Source organism: Schistocerca cancellata, chromosome 4 (genome assembly GCF_023864275.1).
Source record: "Schistocerca cancellata isolate TAMUIC-IGC-003103 chromosome 4, iqSchCanc2.1, whole genome shotgun sequence".
NCBI lineage: Eukaryota > Metazoa > Arthropoda > Insecta > Orthoptera > Acrididae > Schistocerca > Schistocerca cancellata.
Window position 1 is genome coordinate 511,335,902 of NC_064629.1, and position 22,315 is coordinate 511,358,216.

Sequence of the window (22,315 nt, forward strand, 5' to 3'; positions counted from 1 at the left end):
GTAACTGTAGATTTCATTCAGATGCTCAAATAATTGTTCAAATGATGAGAGATGTAAGGTATTTATTGTGCTACACGGAGTGAAAAACAAAGCAGACGCTTTTTCCGCTAACTCGATTCGACCACAGATCTCGATCAGTCGACAAGTGTGCCGCGCGTTTGCGTATACGTCATTTTGACGTCACTTCCGGGTTGTTTTGGACCACAATGTTGTGTCTGTTAGGCTTCCCTTCATTTGTTATGTTTTGCCGCTCAGCGGATGTGATTGAAGTGTCCGAAGTTTCAAACTTCAAAATGAGAAAAAGAATGAACAAAGAAACAGTTACCTCGTTTTTCCTATTTTTTAACATATGTTGTTCTATATGTATTGTACTCTTAAATAAGTGGGTATATGTCCACATAGGTTTCCCTAATATCACTTTAACTTTTCTGCATTTCGTTGTTACTTACATCGGCTTGGAAGTATGTAGAAGATGCAGTGTTTTCGTAAAAAAGTCTCTGCAGGTTAAGGACATTATTTCGGTAGCTATAACATTTTGCGGGTTTGTGGTTTTTACGAATCTTAGCTTGCAGCATAACACTGTAGGTACTTTTCAAATCGCTAAATCATTGACGACGCCTTTCATCATTATCTTGCAAATGATGTTATATGGGAAAAAGTTTTCTGTGCGCGTGAAGTTGACGCTGGTAAGTATAGAAGGGATAGATAGGTAATTCATAAGAACCCATTTGCACGTGTTTGCCCTGTTTCTTTGTTTTTTACTACATCTATTAACCTCGCTTTTCAGATTCCAATAACAGTCGGTGTTTTCCTGAATTTTTATTATGATCTGCAGTTCAGTTTCTTAGGGACGGTGTACGCTTCTGTGGCTGTGGTTGTAACGTCATTTTATCAAGTGGTAAATATGTTCACTCAAATCTGGCATTATCACTTGGAAAACCAGCTATTGGCCCAGTTATGGCTATTGTGCTTGTTTTGCTTTCACACTAAATGGCTGGCATGCTTCAGTGTGCATGTTAATACGGCTGTACTTTGCGCCAACCTAATCAAAGCGATTCGAATATTTGTAAAATTTTTGTGCGGCGTGAGAAATACTCATCGTACCAGAGAAAAGTTTGTTCATGTTATGACAATTTCCACCATTGACAGACGACGACAGTAATCTAATGCGAAACGAATTGAATATTTTACATATTTATTCATCCAGAGATCATCTTACTGTAGTAAAGGTATTTGTCGGCAGACCCTGAAGAAGGAACAATCCCAGCAGTTGCTTAAAATTATTTGAGAAAACTGTGGAAAACCTAAATCAGGATTTTATTTACTGCACATCCTTAAGCATTAAAATGCAATCGATGCCGTCTTTTGTGTGCATGACGCACTTGCAGACACAATTAAGTGACATACTCGCTGTAAGATATGTTTTCAGATCATTATTGGCTACAAGATTTAAAATTGCCCATCATACTGAAGATGATATATTCAACATATTCACATAGGATATGTAAGTTTAATCTAAATGAAACTCTTCTAATGTTTAAGATTATTTTAGGACACATTTCGAGCTGTTCTACTCTATAAAATGCTCTTTTCTCCAAGCCATTTCTGTGTAGTGTTGTGCGCTTGTACCAGCAACATATTAACTGGTTTACCCCATGTATTTGTAACTATCTTGAGTTTTCTTAAGTGTAGCAATTGGATCTGCTGTTTTAAGAGTGTGTGTTAAATTGACGGCCAGATTGTTGTAGTTTGTGACTTTGTTGCTTTTGTTTTGTCTGTCTTAGACAAGTTAGTACACACAGGAACGTTTTGAAATGGGTTCTATAAGACGTAATTATTTCTGACTCACAGATGCATGTGATTGTCTTCTTGTGGCAAATGAAAACTTGTTTTAGCTCCAGGGTAATTCCCCAGTAACAAAATAGCATGTGCCAAGTGGAAGAGGAAAAATGCATAGTATGTGTTGAGCAATAGTTTGTCAATAACACAAGGCCTCAGCTTGCCTAAAAAATGTGTATCAAATGATAATTTAGTACAGATATAATCAGTATAGCCCTTCCTCGTCAATTTTGAGTCGAGATGAATCCAAAAAGTTTAGCTGAAGCAAAGTCATTGCCATCATCTTTAGTACATAAGCTGAAGTTTACATTATTTTTCGTGATTACTATGTAGTTCATTGATTTGGAAGTACATACTGGCTGCTCTGAGATCATCTCTACTATCCTGCTTGAATGCTCAAAATGTCTCCCAGTTGTAACAAAAGTGGTTTTGTCCGCATAGAGTGGAGACTTACACAACATAATACTGGCCAAGTTATTTACATATCTTATGAAGAGTTAAAGTCCAAACACAGACCCTGTGGCACACCCTATTTGTTATCCAAGGCATTTGATCTCATATTGTTCAACTGCACAATATGTTTTCTATTACTTAGATTGGATCTGACCAAAGATATTTCTGAGTCTCTAAAACTATAGCAGTAGAGTTTCTCTAGCAGAATTCTATGGTGACAGAGTCAAATGCCTTACTTTGATTGACATCCGTAGCTTTAATAGATAATCTCGATTCAGATGATACAAGTATAAACGAAATAATATATTCAACTGCCTTTACTGTTGACAAGCTGGACCTGTAGCCATTCAGTAAGTCACTAAGAATGTTATTTCCAGACAGATATTGACTGATTTGGAGCTTTATGCAATAGTCCATTACTTTCAAAAGGATGGGTGCAAGAGGGATAGGGTGGTAATAATTAGAGCAAGATGTGTCCCTTTTTTGTGCCCAGGGGTAACAACTTGTCAGTTTTAAGGATGAAGAGAAATAGCCACTAACAATCATCTGATTTGTAAGAGAACATAATGGATGTTCTATTACATAATCACAATTGTTTTGATCACAGAATTGGAGATATCATAAATGTCCTCTGATTTTGAGTGAGTTAATTCTGCTGTTGCAGTTGTAATATTGCTACCTTCTGCATAAAGACAGTAACTACATCTTCAAAATTTTGTGGGAACAGTTTTCCATGATTTGAGCTATAGGTGTTGTCATACAAGGGCATGCTGAAAACAAGACTGCAATTTTTTATGTGAAAAGTCTCAAAGCTTTTTAAATAAAATAAATGTTATTAACATTCTTCATCTTTATTCTTCATGACTACATATTTATTTCTCAACATAGAGATCCTGACAAAGAACACATTTCTCCCAGTGAGAGACTAGTTTGTTGATGCTGTCAGAACGGGATGTGTGACTATTGATGTAGCACCACCACCTCTCCATGCACTGTTTCATCACAATCAAAGTGAAGTCCTCAAAGGTCTTTTTTTAAGTTTTCAAAACAGGTGAAAATCAGATGGGACCAAGTCGGGATTGTGTGGAGGATGATCGACGATAGTGAACCCAAGACGTCAGGTTCTTACAGGTGTCGCAGTGCTCGTGTGTGGTCTGGCATTTTCATGCTGAGGGAGATGGCGTTCCATGTGTGGATAAACACTTCAAATGCAAAACTCAATTACAGCATGCTGTTTCTCGTGCACTGACGCTGTTACGTTACACAACGCCTTGTTACACGCTATAATTCAAAGTTCACTAGCGGCTGATGGTTGCTGCTTGCATCAGTGAAGTGGGGAAAATTGACCTAGTAATGTGCATGACATGTAATACCACATCCAATATCGAGAACAAAATATAAAAAAATTTGAAGTAATTATTGTTCAGTATAGGTTGCACATCTTCATAGGGGACAACCTGTCATTGGTAAATAGGAAATCTTCTGCAGCTAACATTGCTTGGTATTTTTATTTTATTTCACAGTGACCAATTGTGACAGAATCTTTCTGTAATCATTGAATTGACAGTGTATCAAAAGTAAAGCCATTACATTATCATTGATAAGCAGTATATAGACATTAGTTTACATACCTACAGAAATTCTTATTAAGTTGTATTTGTGCCACCAATACAATGGGAACACTTTGCTCTTATAGGAAACGACACCATGCTGGCTTGTTAAACATATAAAAAAAGACAATAGAATATCTATTGCACCAACTTTATGCCCAGGAGAAACAGAAAGTTCAGTTATAGCTCAAGCACATCACAGGAAAAATTCCGTAAGCAAGCAGCCTGCGGCAGAGCCAGCTGTTGCACATATGGTAGACAGGTGGCGTATGTGTGCGCATATCGATACTTGATATTCTTACAGAAATACTCTATAGAATTATTGATGTTCTTACCAAAAATGTAAAAAAAAAACTTTTATAATTGTACCAAAAATGTTCTTGTAATTTATTGTGATTGTAAATTTTAATGAACGTGATATGCATGGGCATGTACTTACGTACCCAGCATGATGGATGTTATGACCCAGATTATTCTCTGGTGAACTGGTTGTTTCATCTGTAATTAAGGATCTTGTTGTAAATGTGGATGTCTGGTCTGTGAGGTTGTACTTTGTTCATGTCATCAATGTTGTGGTTTATGAATCATGGTATACAGTGTGTATTCTCAATGTTTATTCTGCCTATTCACAATAGAGGTAGCAGTATTGTCCTTAAGTTAGCATCTGTATGGATGTCAAATACTCAGTGCATCAAATGATATATTTTGGATCCTAAGGTATAATGATTCTCCAGTGTAGTTTTTGTAAGAAGTCAGTTAATGATTCTTCTGTGTATTTCTGTAAGAGTGTCAAGTATTGATATGTGCACACACGTGCCACCTGTTGACCGTACATGTAATGGATTGCTTTACTGCAGGCTGCTTGCCTGCTAAGTTTTTTCTGTGACATGCTTGGGCCATGACTGCACTTCCTATTTGTGCACCTCCTCGTGTGGGCATACAGTTGGTGCAATGGATATTTTACATGTACTTTTTTGTGTGTTTGACAAGCCAAAGTGGTGGTGTTTCCTGTGACTGGAAAGTGTTCTTATTGTACTGGTGGTGTGTATTCATGTTAGCGAGAATTTCTAAAAGTAAGTAAACTAATGCTTACGTACTTCGTGTCTCTGATATACGGGTCTGTGCACAGTGATAAATTCGCTTTGTAATGGGTTTATTTTTTATACACAGTAGATCCGATGATGACAGCAAGATAGATCCAATGATGACAAAAAGATTCTGCCGAAGCCAGTCATTGTGAAATAAAATAATATAAAAATAAAAACAATCATGGTTGCAGAAGATTTCCTATTACTTTTGAGCATGGCCTATTATTTATGGCTGTGTTCAGTTGCAACAACGTCATTTATATTGCAGGCATTAATGAAGAATGGTTTCAAATCATCTGGTGTCATACCTACATCACAGGAATTATTTTGCTAATACCTTTACTTCTGCCCAAATGAGTATTGAGAGCAACACACGCTGCTTTACATTTATTGTGGGACTTATTAATATGATCATCATTTGCTTTGAACTTGGTTAATCTGATTTATGCCGTATATTTTTTCTTTAACCTTGTGTAGTTTGCTATTTCTGCATCATGGTTCTTTCATTTATTATAAGAAATCATTAACAGAGTTTTAAGCCTAGGTAATCATTTGTGAACCAGCTGTGCACATATGTCAGATGATGTTTCCAAGCAGATCCCTTAATTTTTCTCACTACATCAAGGCAACAAGTTTTAAATGTATCTGACAGTGCACTGGTGGCTAATGTAAATGCATTCTCAATATGAATACTTTCAAGCAGAATGCCATTCCGGTTTATCATCTTTAGCTGTGTTCTGTAGTTATCAATGTTCTCCCCATTCAAAAGCTGAGTGACCTTAATTTAATTGGAGTCAGATACAGGCTTTCTAGTCTTTAATTTTAACCAAATACATTTATGGCCTGATAAAATTTTATATTGAACAATCCTAGTTCATACTGATTTGTCTAAACATTAGTAATTACAATATCAAGGCATGCAGATTGTCTTGTTATCATTAATACAGTACAGGACATGTGACCTTATAAAAATATTGAGTAGTCAAGCCTTTTCTCTGTTGTTTTGTCCACGTATGTGTTTGACACATATATTGAACACATCTCTGCTCCTCCTCCTCATCTCTGTGTCCATATCTTCCATCCTGTCTGTCCACCTTATGTTCCCACCTCTATCTATCCCCTCCTCTCCACTTTCTCTTCATCTGCTCCTCCCCCTCTCTGTCCATTTCCTGTTCCCTCCTCACTCTGTCCATCCCATCCCTCTATCCATCTCAACCTGTCCACAGCCACGCACATCGGCACGTGTAGCCCCCCACAACACAGTTCACCAAAGCACACTGATACTACTCCCACTAGATGTATGTCATGCAGGGCAGTCTACATATCAGGCACTTGAAAATCATTTATATGCCACTGATGTAGAGACTACCATGCAAAGCACATTGATAAAGCAGGCTGATACTACTGCTACAACACAATCCACCTGTCATTCAGGGCAGTGTACATGACAGAGCCCAGAAACACATTTTGTGCCCCAGACATGTAGGTATCCCTGCAAAGCAGATTGATTTAGTAGGACAACACTGTTCCCACATAATGTGCCTGTCATGTAGGGCAACCTATACATCAGGGGCTGGGAAAAAAACGTTTTACCTGTATCTCAACTCCTATTGGAGCTAGGGGTTATAAACCACACAGTATTGATACTTGTGATGCATGCTGTTTCTGTGCCAAAGTTGGTTGAAAGCGATCCAAGGGTTGGGGAGGAAATCCCAGACATATACACATATGCTCTGCTTTATATGTATAACACATTAACTTGTTTAGGTGTCCTTAGCATTGTGGCTATATTTATGTCACTGAAAATTTAAATCCTACATTTAGGCCATTTCTTAAAGTGTACAATGATTTTCTGCAAGGCCTGCAAAGATACTCTATACCACTGTGCAGTTTTCAGACACAGTTCTAAATTTTAACATGGACAGCAACATTGCTGCTGTTTCCAGTGTGTTTTCTATACAATACTACATTAAGGGCATTGCTGTTGTTTCCAGAGTATTTTCTGTGCAGTATTCATTAACACAAGGGTACCACTACTAAGTGGAAACCTGGTGGTACGTATGACTTAGTTGATCTTCACTTAGACAGTGTTCACTACTAACAGGATAATGAGGTCATCAATTTTATTTTTTAAATACCTCACATTTATATATACAAATAATAATAATAATAATAATAATGAGTCATCCTCACTAAAGGGTAGTTCTGGATACTTCTGTAGCAGCACATCAGTTTGCTCATTTGCTTGTACATTCTTCTGTCACTTGCAGATTGTGTACTTACATATGTGGCTAGCTTCTTGGTTGCACTGGATCCAGATGGTAATGAAGTGATTCCCGTTGCGAACCATTAAAAATCACTGCTCCTATCTTGTACCTTTCTTGTTCTAGAAGACACGTGTACATCAGCTTGTTTCCCTTCACATATGTACTGGGTACTTTTTTGCTTTTACTGCTTGATTGTTTTCACACACTGACTGATGACTTACTTGTAGTGTCTTTGCTGTCTGACAGTTGTTATGCAGTGACTGGACACTTGCTTTTAACAGATCGGCATGGGCTGGAGATGTGAACTTGCCATTAATGTGGATAGGTGTTGTGCTGACAGTTTTTGACATCTTTCTTCTTTACTGAGGATAAATGGACTGGGTAACAGTTTCACTTCTCTTTATTATCTGAACAACTGGGCCCAAAGCTGATTTTATTATTTGTCTGCAATTTACTGAGGAGATAGCTACCTTTAGCAATGTTGACCTCTTCCATATGCACCTATAAGAAATACTTCTGCATATTTTGTTTTCCTCTTGTGTTGTACTCCACATTTAGTGTAGTCTTATCTTTCGTCTTCTCTTTGTAAAGAGGTGGTTCCTCTGAATGACAGTGTGCTGGATTCATTATAATACAATTGTGTATCAAGTAGTTGGTTTCTGGTGTGTGATGTCTGTATGAGATTCTTGAAATTAATCCTGTACAGTCATATTGAAATCTGTTTTGCTTGTGTCACTGTCATTAAAACCTGCAGTAACTGACACTATGTCATTCAATGTGAAGTCCCTGGAGAGTTCAACTGCTTTCTTGACAACAATCTCAAACCATGCATTGACAACATTCTCAAACCATGCATTTGGTTTCACTACTGCTGATTTGTGCGTCATTTAACAGCAATGCACATCCTCGCACATGACTATCAGATAATAGCAACACCTTGTTTTTGTTCTTAAGCTTATGACAGGACAGAGCAAATTCCATCCTCCCAAATATGAAGTCCTTGTCTTAACAATTCCACTGTCTCATTCAGTTTGTCACTATTGTTCAGTGTTCTTTGCTATACGCACAGTTTGCTCTAGATAACTTAAAAATATTGTTTTTCCTATCGCTGTATACATCAAGGACACCCAATGGTGTCTCCTGAGCCATGCTGCTTTTTATTATGTTTGGCCAAAGGCAAATGATAAAACAGCTCTCAATTTAGGCAAATATTACCTTATGAATGAACACCCCAAATTTTCTAAGTTTGACCAAGTCATGCAGTGCAGTGGTGAAGACACTGGACTCATATTTGAGAGGACCAGGTTTAAACTCTCTAACTGTTATTGTCTAATGAAATGCATGGTGTAAATACTGGTCTATAATATGGGTTGCTGGAGATCCTAAGTAGGTTCTAGAAAATCCTGCAAAATTTACAGAAAGCATATTCTATTCTGATAAAAGGAGGGTGCCATACTTTTGCATTGAGACATAATGCCAGGATGGTTCCATGCAGTACACAGACATCATTACTGATATTGGGTATTTTGAAGCATACTTTGAAAAAAGGGTTATGAATTGTATATAATACAGATATATTGTCATATTTTTGTGTATTATGACTAACTTGGCACCACATTTTGCCCAAAACTGTTCACGAAGGAAAACCAACTGGCACTGAAACAAAATCTGCTAAACAATACATTGAATTTTTCCTCGCAAAGCATTGAACATTAATGCCTAATTCATTTCATTAAAGGGATTTAACAGAAATAAATTACTGTGCATTTTATCGATATGAATCTACCAAGGCCAGTTTTAAAAACTCTCCACTTGGCACAGGATTGATATCAATGAAACTTTATTTTTGTTAAGTTGATTCGTAAAGCAAAATAATTTAACTCTAGTATTAACTTGACCTGTGGAATAGGTTGTTGTGCAGGTTCTGTTCCAATGAGAAACCCGGAATACCAAGCTGTTACAAAATCCTCTTCGCTTGGATGGTTTATTACCAATGGAAATTAAGCCAGAGTTGGTCAGATAGCAAAATAAAAACAGTGTGGGTTATTATAATGGAGGAGGAGACTGGCAGAAACAGAGGTGAAGAGAAGCAGATAGCATTATGAGTATATGATACACTGATAATGGTGTGCAATGTTGCAAAACTTTTTAACAAGTATTTAACAACTGTTACTAAAAATATGAGATTGTCCATTTCAGTAAATGCTGCCATGGAATATCTCAGAATAATATTTACAAATAACTACAGTAATATGAATATGACCATCACTACACGATCAGAAGTAATGTCCACCATAAAATCTTCAGAATCAAAAAATTCTAGTGGTTATGATAAAATATCAACTAAGTGAATTAATGAGTGTGCTTCTGAGCTAAGTAACACATTAAGTTATCTGTGTAAACACTCATTTATCAGTGGAACATTCTGTGAATAGTTTTAATATGCAGAAGTTAAATATTTGTTTTACAAAGGAGATAAAGAAACACTGTTTAATTTCTATCCAGTTTCACTTTTGGCAGCATTCTCAAAAGTGTTAGAAAGGGTGACTTACAATCAGATTCTTAATCATCTGACAATAAGTAATTATCCGTAGTTCCAATTTCTAACAGGTTCTGATGTTGAGAATGCTATCTACATATAGCAAGAATGTATTTAATTCATTAGATAATTAATTACAAGCTGCTGGTATATTTTTGTGATGTGTGAAAGGCATTTGACTGTGTAAATCGCAATATTCTTTTAAGTAAATGAGAATATTATGGTGTAACAGGGAATTCTGCAAAATGGTACAAATCCTATGTCTCTGACAGGAAACAAAGGGTGTCAGTAAGAAACAAACATGTATTAAGCTATCAGGCATCAGCCAAATTTGAACTAATTATGGGTGGTGTCCCCACAAGGTTCCATGTTAAGGCCCTCAGTTTTTCTTGTGTATAACAATGACCATTCATCTGTAACATTACCAGATGCCATGTTTGTTATGTTTGCAGATGATACAAACATTGTAATAAATAGTACTTCAAGTATAGTATTAGAAATATTGGTTAATGAAGTTTTTAAGGACATTAAGAAATAGTTCCTAGCCAAGTCTTTGTCACGAAACTTAAAAAAAAAAAAACCTCACCAAATGCAGTTTAGACCTTCCAAGTGGTTTCCTGCCAGTATATGCCTAAAATATGATAACAAGAAGTTGGAATAAGTGGGCAGTGTTAAATTCTTTTGATTATAGCCTGATGATAAATCCAAATGGGAGTATTCCACAGAACTACTGAAACACCTAAACAGATCTGTGTTTTCAGTGCAAATATTGTCAGTCATAGTGATATAAAAATAAAAAAAGATGGTGTACTTTGCTTACTTTTATTCCATAATTTCGCACCAGATTATTTTTTGGGATAACTTCCTCCTCCTCCTCCTCCTCCTCCTCCTCCTCCAAAAAGCTAAGCTTTGTCTGTGTAGCCACAACTTCCTCTCTTCAGCAGTCCTCTTCATCTCCACATGTGAATAATGTCACATCTCACTGATCATGTTTTATAATAGGATGTTCTCAGTCATCTTCCCTATGATCTTGCCCTTAAAAATGTTTCGTAGAAGAATATCATGTAAAAAGTGTTCAATAATTTTTGCTTTGCATTGGCCTGTAACTTTCAGTAATTCTTTCTTCTCTTCTATTTCCTGTAGAACCATGGCATTCATTTTTTTAGTCTTTGCACTTGTTCTTGTAACTCTCCTCCAGAACCATATTTCTGCAGCTGCAAGGTGAGCTTTCTTCTGCTTTGCTAACATCCAGGTTTTGCATCAGTATCTCAAGACACTCTTTATAACTCTCTCTTTTTTTTGTGTTAAAGCTGATGGGCTTGTTCAGTAGAAGGTTCTTCTTATTTCGGAAGGAACTCTTGGTCAGTGTCATCCTTTTCTTGATTTCCTTGAGACATCATTGTTTCATTGTTTCCCTCCACAATGCTGCCGAGACAGTTAAATTTGGTTACATTTTATTGTCCAACTGCCATTGCAAATGAATGTGTGCCATAGCGGCATGAAGTGAATGCCACCAATGCTGCAAGAAACCAAACCAGTCATACAGGGCCTGTGTAGCTGAACTTCACGGCCTTAGCCGTAAGTCTCAACTCGTTACTGATATCTGTAATGACTCTTATGTGGACTCTATAGTGTGTGACACAATTAACTGTTTAGCTCCGGACAAGTAAGTGTACCAGAAGACTTTACTCTGTGAAGACACACTGTTGGCAGAAGTTTTGCAAGTAACACAGTCTTTTGAAGTTTCTTGGGCAATGGCTGACGAAATACAAGTGCTTGGTGATGTGGCAGTAATGTCACACTTCATTGCCTGACAAGACAGCACACCACTTACAACACTGGGGGCTGTTCTCGTCCCACTACAGTTATGAAATCCATTTTCAACCTACGTCCAAACATGCCATTGTGGCTGCCTTGTCCCACCTTGCTGTGGGTCCTGATCCCGAATTGGATTGTGAAGACTTGCTTTGCTTCCGTCTTGATTCTGAAATGCAAGCTATGGTCGAGGGTTTCCCAGTTGTGTGCTCGTGTGTGGCAGCTCCTGTTGCTGCCAACCCGGTTCTCCGCCAGGTCGTTTGATTTGCTCAACAGGGCTTACCAGATAAACCACCAGCTCAGGTTTTGGGCTCCCTGTGCAACTATTTTTCCTTACGGTATCATCCCTCTGTTTTTGACTGTGTTTTGCTGTTGTCCAAAGAAGACCTCTCTGTCAGAGTATTCAGTCCCAACGCGTTATGGTGTAAGGTTGTATGCCTTCTCCATCTGGGCCATTGTGGATTTTCATGCACCAAACTGTTAGATAGGAGACATGTTCTTTGGCCAGGGATTGATGGTGAAATTGTCCATTTTGTCACAGCTTGTGAACAGTGTTCCCGACAACAGGCATCTCACAGAGCGTCTCTGTCCTCCCCATGCATGCCAGCCGTGGGAATGCATTCATGTAGACTTTGCGTGTCCCTTCTTGAATTCCTATTGGCTCTTGTTTGTGACCGAGCGGGGTGGCGCAGTGGTTAGACACTGGACTCGCATTCGGGAGGACGACGGTTCAATCCCGCGTCCGGCCATCCTGATTTAGGTTTTCCGTGATTTCCCTAAATCACTCCAGGCAAATGCCGGGATGGTTCCTCTGAAAGGGCACGGCGGACTTCCTTCCCAATCCTTCCCTAATCTGATGAGACCGATGACCACGCTGTCTGGTCTCCTTCCCCAAACCAACCAATCTCGTTTGTGGATGTATTTTCCCGGATTCCTTACATTTAGTGTGTGTCAATGTCGGATGAGGTCACAATTTTTACGCTTTTGAGATTTTTTTTTTTAAATAAGGGGTTGCCTTGTACCTTAGTTTCTAATTATTGGCACGAGTTCATGTCACACCTTTCAGTTATTTTGTTCCTGTCATGGCATTCATCATGTTACAGTGCTGTCATTCCACCCTAAATCAAATAGCAAGGCGGAGCAACTAGTGCAGACATTCAAGTCCTAAATGATTCTTTGCCAGACAACACCCTTCTCCATTTTATGAACACCTATTACTTTATGTCTATGGGGGAGCTAAGCCTGGCTGAGTTGCTTCACAGCGGCAGCCACGCGTGCTTCTCCACTTTCTGCGGCCCATGCTGCACCTGCTGTGGTCGCTTTTCCCAACTGCTTCAGACTGAGATCATTGGTGTGGGCACAACAGTTTGGTCTCCAGACCAAGTGGATGCCGGCCACTGTTGGGATGCCGTCTTTGTCACATCTGTGTGGCCGCCGGGCTGATGGTGCACCATTTTGGTCAGTTGCACTCCTGTTGGTCACCGGAAGCTACCAGTTAATGGCTGTTGCCCCCATTGTCGCAGCAGACCTCCCCAGCCTCCATCTTGAGCCCATCATTGCCTGCTGTGGGAATGCCATCATCCCATTTGCTGCCTCCTCCTCGTGTGGCACCCAGGGTACTAGTACGTGTCCGGCCTTGGGTCCGTTGCCGCAGCCTGCTGTTTTGGTTGGTCCACATCCAGCAGCCCCTGTGCCATTATCACCTCAGCCATCATGGGTGGTAGGTCCAGCCCCATCTTTTCTGTACTGGGATCTGCCCGCTGATGACGGTGCAGAGATGACGATGGCACCCTCCTCCTGGTACTGTCATCGGGTGCCATGTGGGTCCACCGCCCTCGGGCATGTCCCTGTGGTGTGGCCCTATGCTCTAGTGCCCACCTGACACATCGTCCTGCCCCCCCCCCCCCCCCCCCCCCGCCCCCTTCCCGGTACTGGCTGCTGCCACTCCAGATCTGATGGATATGTCTTGTGTGGATGCCAGCATCTCCTCCTTCAGCTGTGCGCCCTCTTTGCATGAGGGAGAGGTGTGCTATATCCTGCTACTAGTGCATGTAAGTGTAAGCGAGCCAAGTGTACTGTCACTGCACTCGTGTACTTAACTCAATCACCAACTGTACCAGCACAGGCCAGCCACTAGAGGCTACCTGTAGGAAGCGTGCACATGGCACGGTCTCCGCCACGCCATCTGCTGGTGGGTTGCACCTATATACACATGGAGCAGTGCTGACTCACTTTCACCTTGTTTTTTAGTTTGTACCACTCATACCAGTTGTTCTGTATATCGCTTATGTTGCATCTTCTGTATGATTCTTTTGTCGTGTTACATATGTAGTCACAAGAGGCTTATTTATGTTATCGTTCAGAGGTTTATGTGTAAAGCCATATTTGGGTTACTTGGATTGGTTTCATGTATTACTTGTTCACTACACTTTCCATCTGTCTCTTACATCTTCTTTGTCAAATACCAGTTCCCACTTTTTATCTCTCACTATTCCATTTTGTCATCTTCAGCTGTGTTCCGTAGCTATCAATATTTTTCTTAATCAGAATCCTAATGTACTTAATTTTATTGGTGTCAGATGGAGGCTTTTTAGTTTTTTAATTTTGACCAAATACCTGTATGGTCTGATAAAAAATGTGCATTGAAACAGAGACTAGTTCACACACTGATTTGTCTCAGCATTAGTATTTACATTATCAAGGTGTGCAGATTTTCTTGTTGAGTTATTGTTAATATAATACAGATAACATATCAAGCCAAGCTGCAGTTTTCCAAATCCAAAAAAGTGTGATAAGAATTATTTGTGGAGAACTCAAGAAAATCCTGCATAGGCCTGTTTAATAAACTATGTATTCTAAACACTTATTCCCAATATATTTATTCCTTAATGAAATTTCTTATTAAAAATATCTCTCTCTCTCTCTCTCTCTCTCTCTCTCTCTCTCTCTCTCTCTCTCTTTTCCCAAACCAACAGCTCAGTTCGAATTAATTCTAGAAATAAGAATAATTTTCACAAAGATGTGATGTCACTTGCTTTGATCCAGAATGCTGTCTGTTATTCAGGAACACACACATTTTCAATAACTTTCCAGCAGCCATAAAAAGTTTTTACTCCCAATAAAGATCAGATTAAGAGGATCCTAAAGGAATTATTGGTGGCAAATGCCTCCTACTCCGTTGATGAATAATCAGAACTTGCTTATGTTACTAATAATATAAATAATGTTAGTATTAGGTACAACTCATATCTGTACAAATTCACTGAAGTTATGCGATCATTATAAATAAGCGTTGTAAACTGATTTTTCTATTTGATCAAAAAATGGAAAATCCACTATGGAATGATGACAATACAGTGGAATCTCGCTTAATGAGCACCTCCCATAAAGTGCAATTCCCATAACAAGCAAAACAAATTGTAAAAAATTGACTCGCTTAATGAGCGATGTTTGGCATAACGCATGACGACAATCTAGTCTTATGTCGCCAGCTGTTGCGCACAGCAGGGGAATGTTCAACAATATGAACATCTTTCATTTTGAGCAGTGGCATATGAACAGTGTCTTTAGTATGTACTGTGGTCTGGGTTTAGCGTTCTTTCTACTATCTAGTGCAGCTTGTGATCACATATTTTTCTGAACTTGTGGTCACACACAGTTTTTTTTTTTTTGTGCAAATTTTAATAATCTTTGTAGAAATGACACCAAAGATAAAGCCACAAGAAGGCGACCATAAGAGAAAGAAAATGACCTTAGAAATGAAACGTAAAATCAATGAAAAATGCATACGTGGTGTGAGCATTTCTGATTTAGCACACACATACAGTCAGTATACATCAACTATTTGCACTATCCTCAAGGACAAGGAAAAAATTAAGGATATTAATGCTTCAAAGGGAGTGACAATAGTATCTAAACAATGGTTTTGTATTCTGGACGATGTCAAAAGGTTGTTCCTTACATGGATAAATGAAAAGCAATTGCAAGGCGAGAACATCACTTGTAAGAAGGTGAGAATGATTTTTACTGAGCTCATTAAGAAAATGCCAGGATCATCAGTGGCTGAACAAGTGTTTAAGGGAAGCCATGGGTGGTTTGAGAAGTTCAAGAGAAGAACCGGCATCCACAGCATAGTGAGGCATTACGAAGTAGCCAGTTCTGACACAAAGGCAACAGAGAACTTCATCAGCAATTTCAAGAAGCTTGTAGATTCTGACAGTTATCTTCCACAACAGGTTTGTAATTGTGATGAGATGGGTCTATTCTGGAAAAGGTGCCGAAGTGTACCTTTATAACAGAAGAGGAGAATGCATTGCCCAATCATGAGCCAATGAAAGACCGTCTCACACAGCTATTCTGTGCCAATGCGAGTGGTGATTTGAAAGTCAAACCACTGCTTGTTTACCATTCAGAAGCGCCACCAGCCTCAAGAAGTGTAAAGTCCAGAAGAGCAGGTAAAATGTGATGTAGAGGTCCCACAACAAGGCTTGGATGGCATGTAATCTTTTTTGTAATTGCATCAATGAAGTGTTTGATCCTTTGGTGAAAAAATATTTGCTTGAGATGAATCTGCCACTCTATGTCTTGCTTATTATGGACAATGCTCCTACCCATTCTCCAGGCTTACAAGACCACCTCCTTGAAGAATTTCAATTCATCAAGATCCAATTTCTGCCTCCCAACACCACTCCATTACCCCAGCCTATGGACTACCAGATTATTTATAACTTTAATAAACTGTACACTAAAACATTCTTTGAGCATTGCTTTGAGTTGACTGAAGCTACCAATATCACTCTCAGAGAGTTTTGGAAATACTTCATCATCATTGCCTGCAGCAAGATGATCAAAAAGGCATGAGAAGGGGTTACCAAAAGACTTTTATTTCTGCTTGAAAGAAGCTTTGGCCAGAGTGTGTTGTTGAATGTGACTCTGGGGCATTTAGGTCAGTACCTGTCAGCAGGAAGTTGTAGAGAGGGTTCTTCAGAGGAAGAGGAGAAGGTGGAGGAGGCGGTAACTGGAAAGCAGCAATCTTCTGGTACAAAGAGAGAAACACTAAAAGCATGGGAATCAGTTGCATCGTACATTGAAGCATCGGTAGAAACAAATGACCATAAATACCTTCCTAGTAATAAAGAATTAGTTATGTATTGTGAATAATAAAGTACATAATACTGTATGTATCCTTTTCTTTGAATAAATGAAATGAATAAGATGAAACCTTTTGTATATTTTTTTTCATGGGATGCTTTATTGTATTTTACATTAGTTTGTATGAAATAAATTGTTTCACTTAATGAGTGTTCTGCACTATGAGTAAGATTCTGTGACAAATTATGCTCGCTATGTGATGTTCCACTGTATTATGAGAAGTTTAGATTGCTACCCACTGTATAGAGGGAAAGTTGTGTCCCAGACAGGCATGACAAATTTAAGCTTTCGGCCAAAAGGCCTTCTTCCTCTCTCCAGGGGACATGTGAGTGTGAATTGTGCGTGCACGAATGCATGTGTGTTTTCTACTTTCGAAGAAGGCCATTCGGCCAAACACTCAAATGTATAGCAGTCTTTTTGTTGTGCCTGCAACCCATCATATTGTCTATATGGTTAGTAGCATTCTATCCTTTTGTATTTGATGACATACAGCTACACAAGCCTAAAGATTATCAGAATCACCTCACTTACTCCACAAGAGGACTATTTTATGTGGTATCTGTGGAAGGTACATTAGTATGTTTATTGTTTTTGTAAATATTTTTTGTGTATATTTGTTTTACAACATTTTCTGTGTTCTGGAGGATCTCCTCAATATGGATCTATTGGAACAAAAAGTGCATCTAATACAAGAGTTTAAAACAAAACTACTTCTTTACTTTTAACAGTTACAACATGTAAAGCTGAACACAGCATAGCCATACTTTTCTTTATTGTGAAGAATGTACTAATAACAATAACTACAGTTGAACAAACTGAAGTTTACACTTTGGTATTGGATGGTTGGTAATTAAAGATGTATATAACCATATGAATATCAGGGGAAGTATGACACACATTAGCTGAAGAATGAACTATGAGAAAGCTTAGTGCATGAAGGGTGCCACACTCATTGATTGCTACCCTAGATCAAATGCAAAAATGAATTTCTGGTGACATTTCAACAGTTTTAAAGAAAGCTGCTGATTTTATGCGCCAATTTTTTACCATTGATTCAGTGTACTGGTAATTGGACAGTGATGTCACACCAAAAATGAAACAGCACTTCCAATGGGTGGAAGCGGATTGTCTTTCATCAAAGAAAATTAAGTAGATTTCGTCTTGGGGAAATATGACTGGTACTTCGTGGGATGCTGATGGCAGTGATGGTCTTTTTTATTTAATGGAAAATAACATGTGACAAATACTAAGCAAGCCTACCATACCAACTCTATGAAAAAAAAGTGAGAAGACACCTGAACTGCTAATGAAAAAAGTCTTTCATTTTTACAATGAAAGATTAGTTTGGCAAAATGAGAACTTGTAGGATTTTACAAACAAATTGTTGGAACAATTATCCTACTCACCAGATTTGGCATTCTTTGAGATCAACCTATTCCCATATTTTAATAAACTAGTTGTTGGAAAATGTCAGCCCAGTGAAGAGAGAATGACAGCTGTAGTGTAGATACATTGGAATCACATTTAAGGACTGACTCTACCGATTGAAAACTATTAGACAAAGTACATTAATCTAAAATTGGGACTGTTTAGCAAAGTAAGTGTATATTTTGGCTAAAAACCAAATTCTTTCACTGCCTTGTTGAGAACTTATCACCTTATTTTCATTAGAATAAAACTGTGTGAATTAGCACAGTGGTTAGCACACAGGACTCGCATTCAGGAGGACAACGGTTCAAACTCACATCCCGCCATCCTGATTTAGGTTTTCCGTGATTTCCCTAAATCTCTTAAGGTTGATGCTGGGATGGTTCCTTTGAAAGGGCATGGCCAATTTTCTCCTCCATCCTTTCCTGATCTGAACATGTGCTCCATCTCTAATGATCTTGTTGTTGACAAGAAGTTGAACACTAATTTCCTTCTCATTAGAATAACAACAACAGAATATATGCAAAAAAGTACACCATTGTTTCAGCAAAAAAAATAAATTTTCATGCCACACCAATAGACAATTCCAAGTACAAGGTCTAAACACAGTACTGCAAATTTGTCAGTACATCAATATAAAGTACAAATTTTGCACTTGAAACAGAAAACTGGATAATTATCCCATGCTTCATAGTCTTTGTAACAGCAAGATAATGTGAAGAATACTGAAAACTATAGGCTAGTTGCACTGCTGTCTGGATTCTCAAAAATAATTGAATTAATGAGTTACATGAATAAATACAACCTTTTTATTAAGCTGAGCTTGCTTACCGAAGTGGGAAAAGAAAAATATCTGCCATTACAAAATTCCCAAAAATTGTACTTGAAGCTATCACAGGGGTGACTTTGTTTCAGTCATATTCTTAGACTTGTCCAGGACTTTTGACTCTGTTGGCCACAAAATACTTCTAAAATAGCTTCAAGCACATTGTGTAACAGGAACATCAAATGAGTGGTTCCAGTCTTACATGGAAAACAGATGCAAAATGTAGAGATAGTTCACACATTTGCTGCAGACAAATTTTTAGTAAACCAACTGTCAGACAAGAAACACATAAAATTAGGTTCTCTGTAGAGTAGTGTATTCAGTCTAGTTCTGTTTTTAATGTGCTGACCACCACAAGGCCACCGGTGGACACAGCAATGTTTCACACTTAACACTAAGTCCTCACTGGCTGCCACATGCTCCACTATGTTTAGTGCAGTATACAGTCCAATACTGTGCATTCGTTTGCAGTTCTTTATTCAGTTGGTGCCAGTATAATGAAATCAGATACAATATCTTGTTTAATGTTTGAACTTCGATTTTTGCAACTTTATACACCACCGAAAGATACATTATGCTAGACAGAGTGGACGGTGTGGCTGCTGGCAGGCACACTGCATCAGGCATGAACCTCTGCTGTGTCCTCCAGTGGCCGTAGGTGGCCAGTGCGTTAGTATATAGCAATCATTTTCTGGACAGCATTTGGCATGCCGAAAAAGTTCTCTTTGCTGATAGCAGCAGCATCATAGTCACTGGTAAAACGCCATTACTCCTATTTGAGGAAGTATGCAATTCAGCATAATGAGGGAAAACAACTCTGTCTCATTAAGTGTAGATGATAAATTGCACAAAAAAAGTTTTTAAGGACGAATATTGATTGTCAATTAATGTGGAAACAAAATACTGGCAAAGAGGATGTCATCAGCATGTTATACTCTTAGGGTTTTATCATCAGTTTGTAATGGACAGTGTCTTGTGTGACATATTATTCCTATGTAAACTCAGTTCTTACCTATGGGATTTGCCCCCTGTGGGTTCAGGGGTTAGAACTGGCCTGTGGTATTCCTGCCTGTCGTAAGAGGCGACTAAAAGGAGTCTCACACATTTCGGCCTTTATGTGTTGGTCCCCTCTCAGGTTTGACCTCCATCTTTTCCAAATTTCTGTTGCTAGTGTGTGCCATTTGGGGAAGTACACCTTACGTGGTGTTTTTTTTTTTTTGTCCATCATGCACCAAGATCTTGCATGCTACTTATTGTCATGTGGCGGACTTTGCACACAACGTCTTCTGGGTTGCCTCCTCCTCGTCTCCTGCGCTCTACCATCCTTCATGCCCACAATGATTCTGGACCATTTCGATGCCCAAATTTCAGCTCGGTAGCCAGTCCATTGTGATGGGGTTGTCATGTACCCTCTTGGTGGTAGCCCCCTGACAACCAGGGGTCGCACTGTTGATGCCTGAGCTGAGACCTCCCTGCATATGTCAAGGAGTAGGTGCCCATCCTTCTGGGGCACCAGGACTCCCGGCAATGGCCATCCTGCCAGGTGGCCCTTGCTGAGGCTGGGTGGCACCCATGGGGAGAGCCCCTGGTCTGAATGGGTGGCATCAGGGCAGATGACCTGCAATGAAATGGGTTAAATTCAATCAAGCTGGCGGTTGCTCAGCCCCAGCAGTCTCCAAGCGTGTCAGAAATGATTTTGATGCCATTACATATGATTCCTGATCGTTCCCCACCCTGGCTACACCTTGGGAGGACCGTAGGGCGACCAGGTCTCGAGATCCGTATTTGCCTCAGTACCTAGTTTTCAGCAGGACTGATGGAGAGACCTTTCAGGCAGCAAAGCCCTAGTTTTTCATAGATCACCTTGAAGATAGGTTTAAGGAAGTCACAGCGTTGTCTAAAATGCGTAGCAGTACACTTTAGATCCAGGCGGCCTCTCCAGCCAGTCGTGGGCGTTGCTCGCCTTTGACGAGCTGGGTGATATCCCCATCCCGTTTACTCCCCATAAAAGCCTTAACGTAGTCCAGGGTATTATTTTCCATCACGATCTCCTCTAGCAGTCGGATAAGGACCTACGTGCCAACTTAGAGCGACGGGTTGTCCACTTCATCCGATGCGTGCATAGGGGACCTACAAGACAACAGGGTCGCTACTGGTGCCTTCATCTTGGCTTTTGAGGGTGACTCATTACATGAAGAGGTCAAGGTGATGGTTTACCATTGCGACGTGAAACCTTACGTCCCTCCTCGTATTCTGTGATTCAAGTGCTGGAGGTTTGGCCACATGTCTTCTCGCTGTAATTCCAGTGCCACCTGCAGGGATTGTGGTCATCCTCTGCACCCGGGAGCTTCGTGTGTGCCTCCTCCCACTTGTGTCAACTGTGGGAAGCACCACTCCCTCTGCTCACCTGACTGCCCTGTTCTCCATAAGGAGCAGTGAATAATGGAAATCAAAAACCTAGACAGGCTCACCTATCAAGATGCAAAGAGGAAATATGGACGGCTTCATCCTGTTCCAATGGCTGCATCCTATGCTGTGACTGCGACTTCATTGCCCCTGTTTGGCGATGGCTGTCCCTACAGTTGTTAAACCTCCAGTGGGCCCTCAGGGCAGCACTGACTCTTCCTCTGTGTCCATGACAGGCGACACTGCTTCTTCTGGTGCTCCCAAGGTACCTCCCTTGGGAGACCAACCCTCCAAATTGACGTGGATCTCGGACCCCGCCGCCCCGCCGGAGGTATGCCAACCTCCTTCAGCTTCTCTCACATGGAAAGGGTCCCTTGGAAGTCTACCTTCTAAGGCATCCTGCAGCGCGACAGCTGACATCTGTCAGTGGCTCAAGGAGCCATGAGTGCCAGAGCAAGGAGTTTCCCACTCTTCGTCTGTCCCTGACACTCCTTTTGTGATTCCCTCCCAGGTTGCTCCTAAGGGATAGTGGGTGGAGGGGCAGACAAAGAAGAAGAAAATTCTGGATAGGAAGGAAGAGATTCAGGTTGCCTCTGTGTCACCTGTTACTACCAGCTCTGCATCTGAGGACGATTTGCAGATTTTGTCGTCTCCCCGCCTCTTTGATGATGGGTATGAATCTTCGCATTGGTAGAAACCAATGCCCAGTTGACTTGGCTCCCTCATATTTTGCAGCTTCAACAAACGTGCTGGTTGCCATCTTAATGCTCTTTGTTGCTTGAGTCACACCAGCTGAGGTGCCTTCGGCACCGCCTTCCGTGTTGCGGCTGCTTGACCCCATACTTCACTGCGGGATCTGACTCGCAACCAGAGCTTTCCGCACAAGCCCTGTA

The 22,315-nt window shown here is 39.9% G+C and overlaps 1 protein-coding gene across 6 annotated transcripts in view; it reads left to right on the forward strand.

The window, feature by feature from the left end:
- The first annotated feature begins 207 nt into the window (after positions 1 to 207).
- LOC126183194 (solute carrier family 35 member E3-like) overlaps positions 208 to 22,315 on the forward strand; it is a 174,130-nt gene continuing 152,022 nt past the window's right edge. For all 6 annotated transcript variants that reach the window (XR_007536703.1, XR_007536704.1, XM_049924945.1 and 3 more), the window contains exons 1-2: positions 208 to 686; positions 788 to 898. Coding sequence is in view for 4 of the 6 variants with exons in the window: in XM_049924945.1 (XP_049780902.1) it covers positions 240 to 686; positions 788 to 898 (558 nt within the window). In the remaining 2 variants the exon portion in view is untranslated. The remainder of the gene's footprint in view (positions 687 to 787; positions 899 to 22,315) is intronic.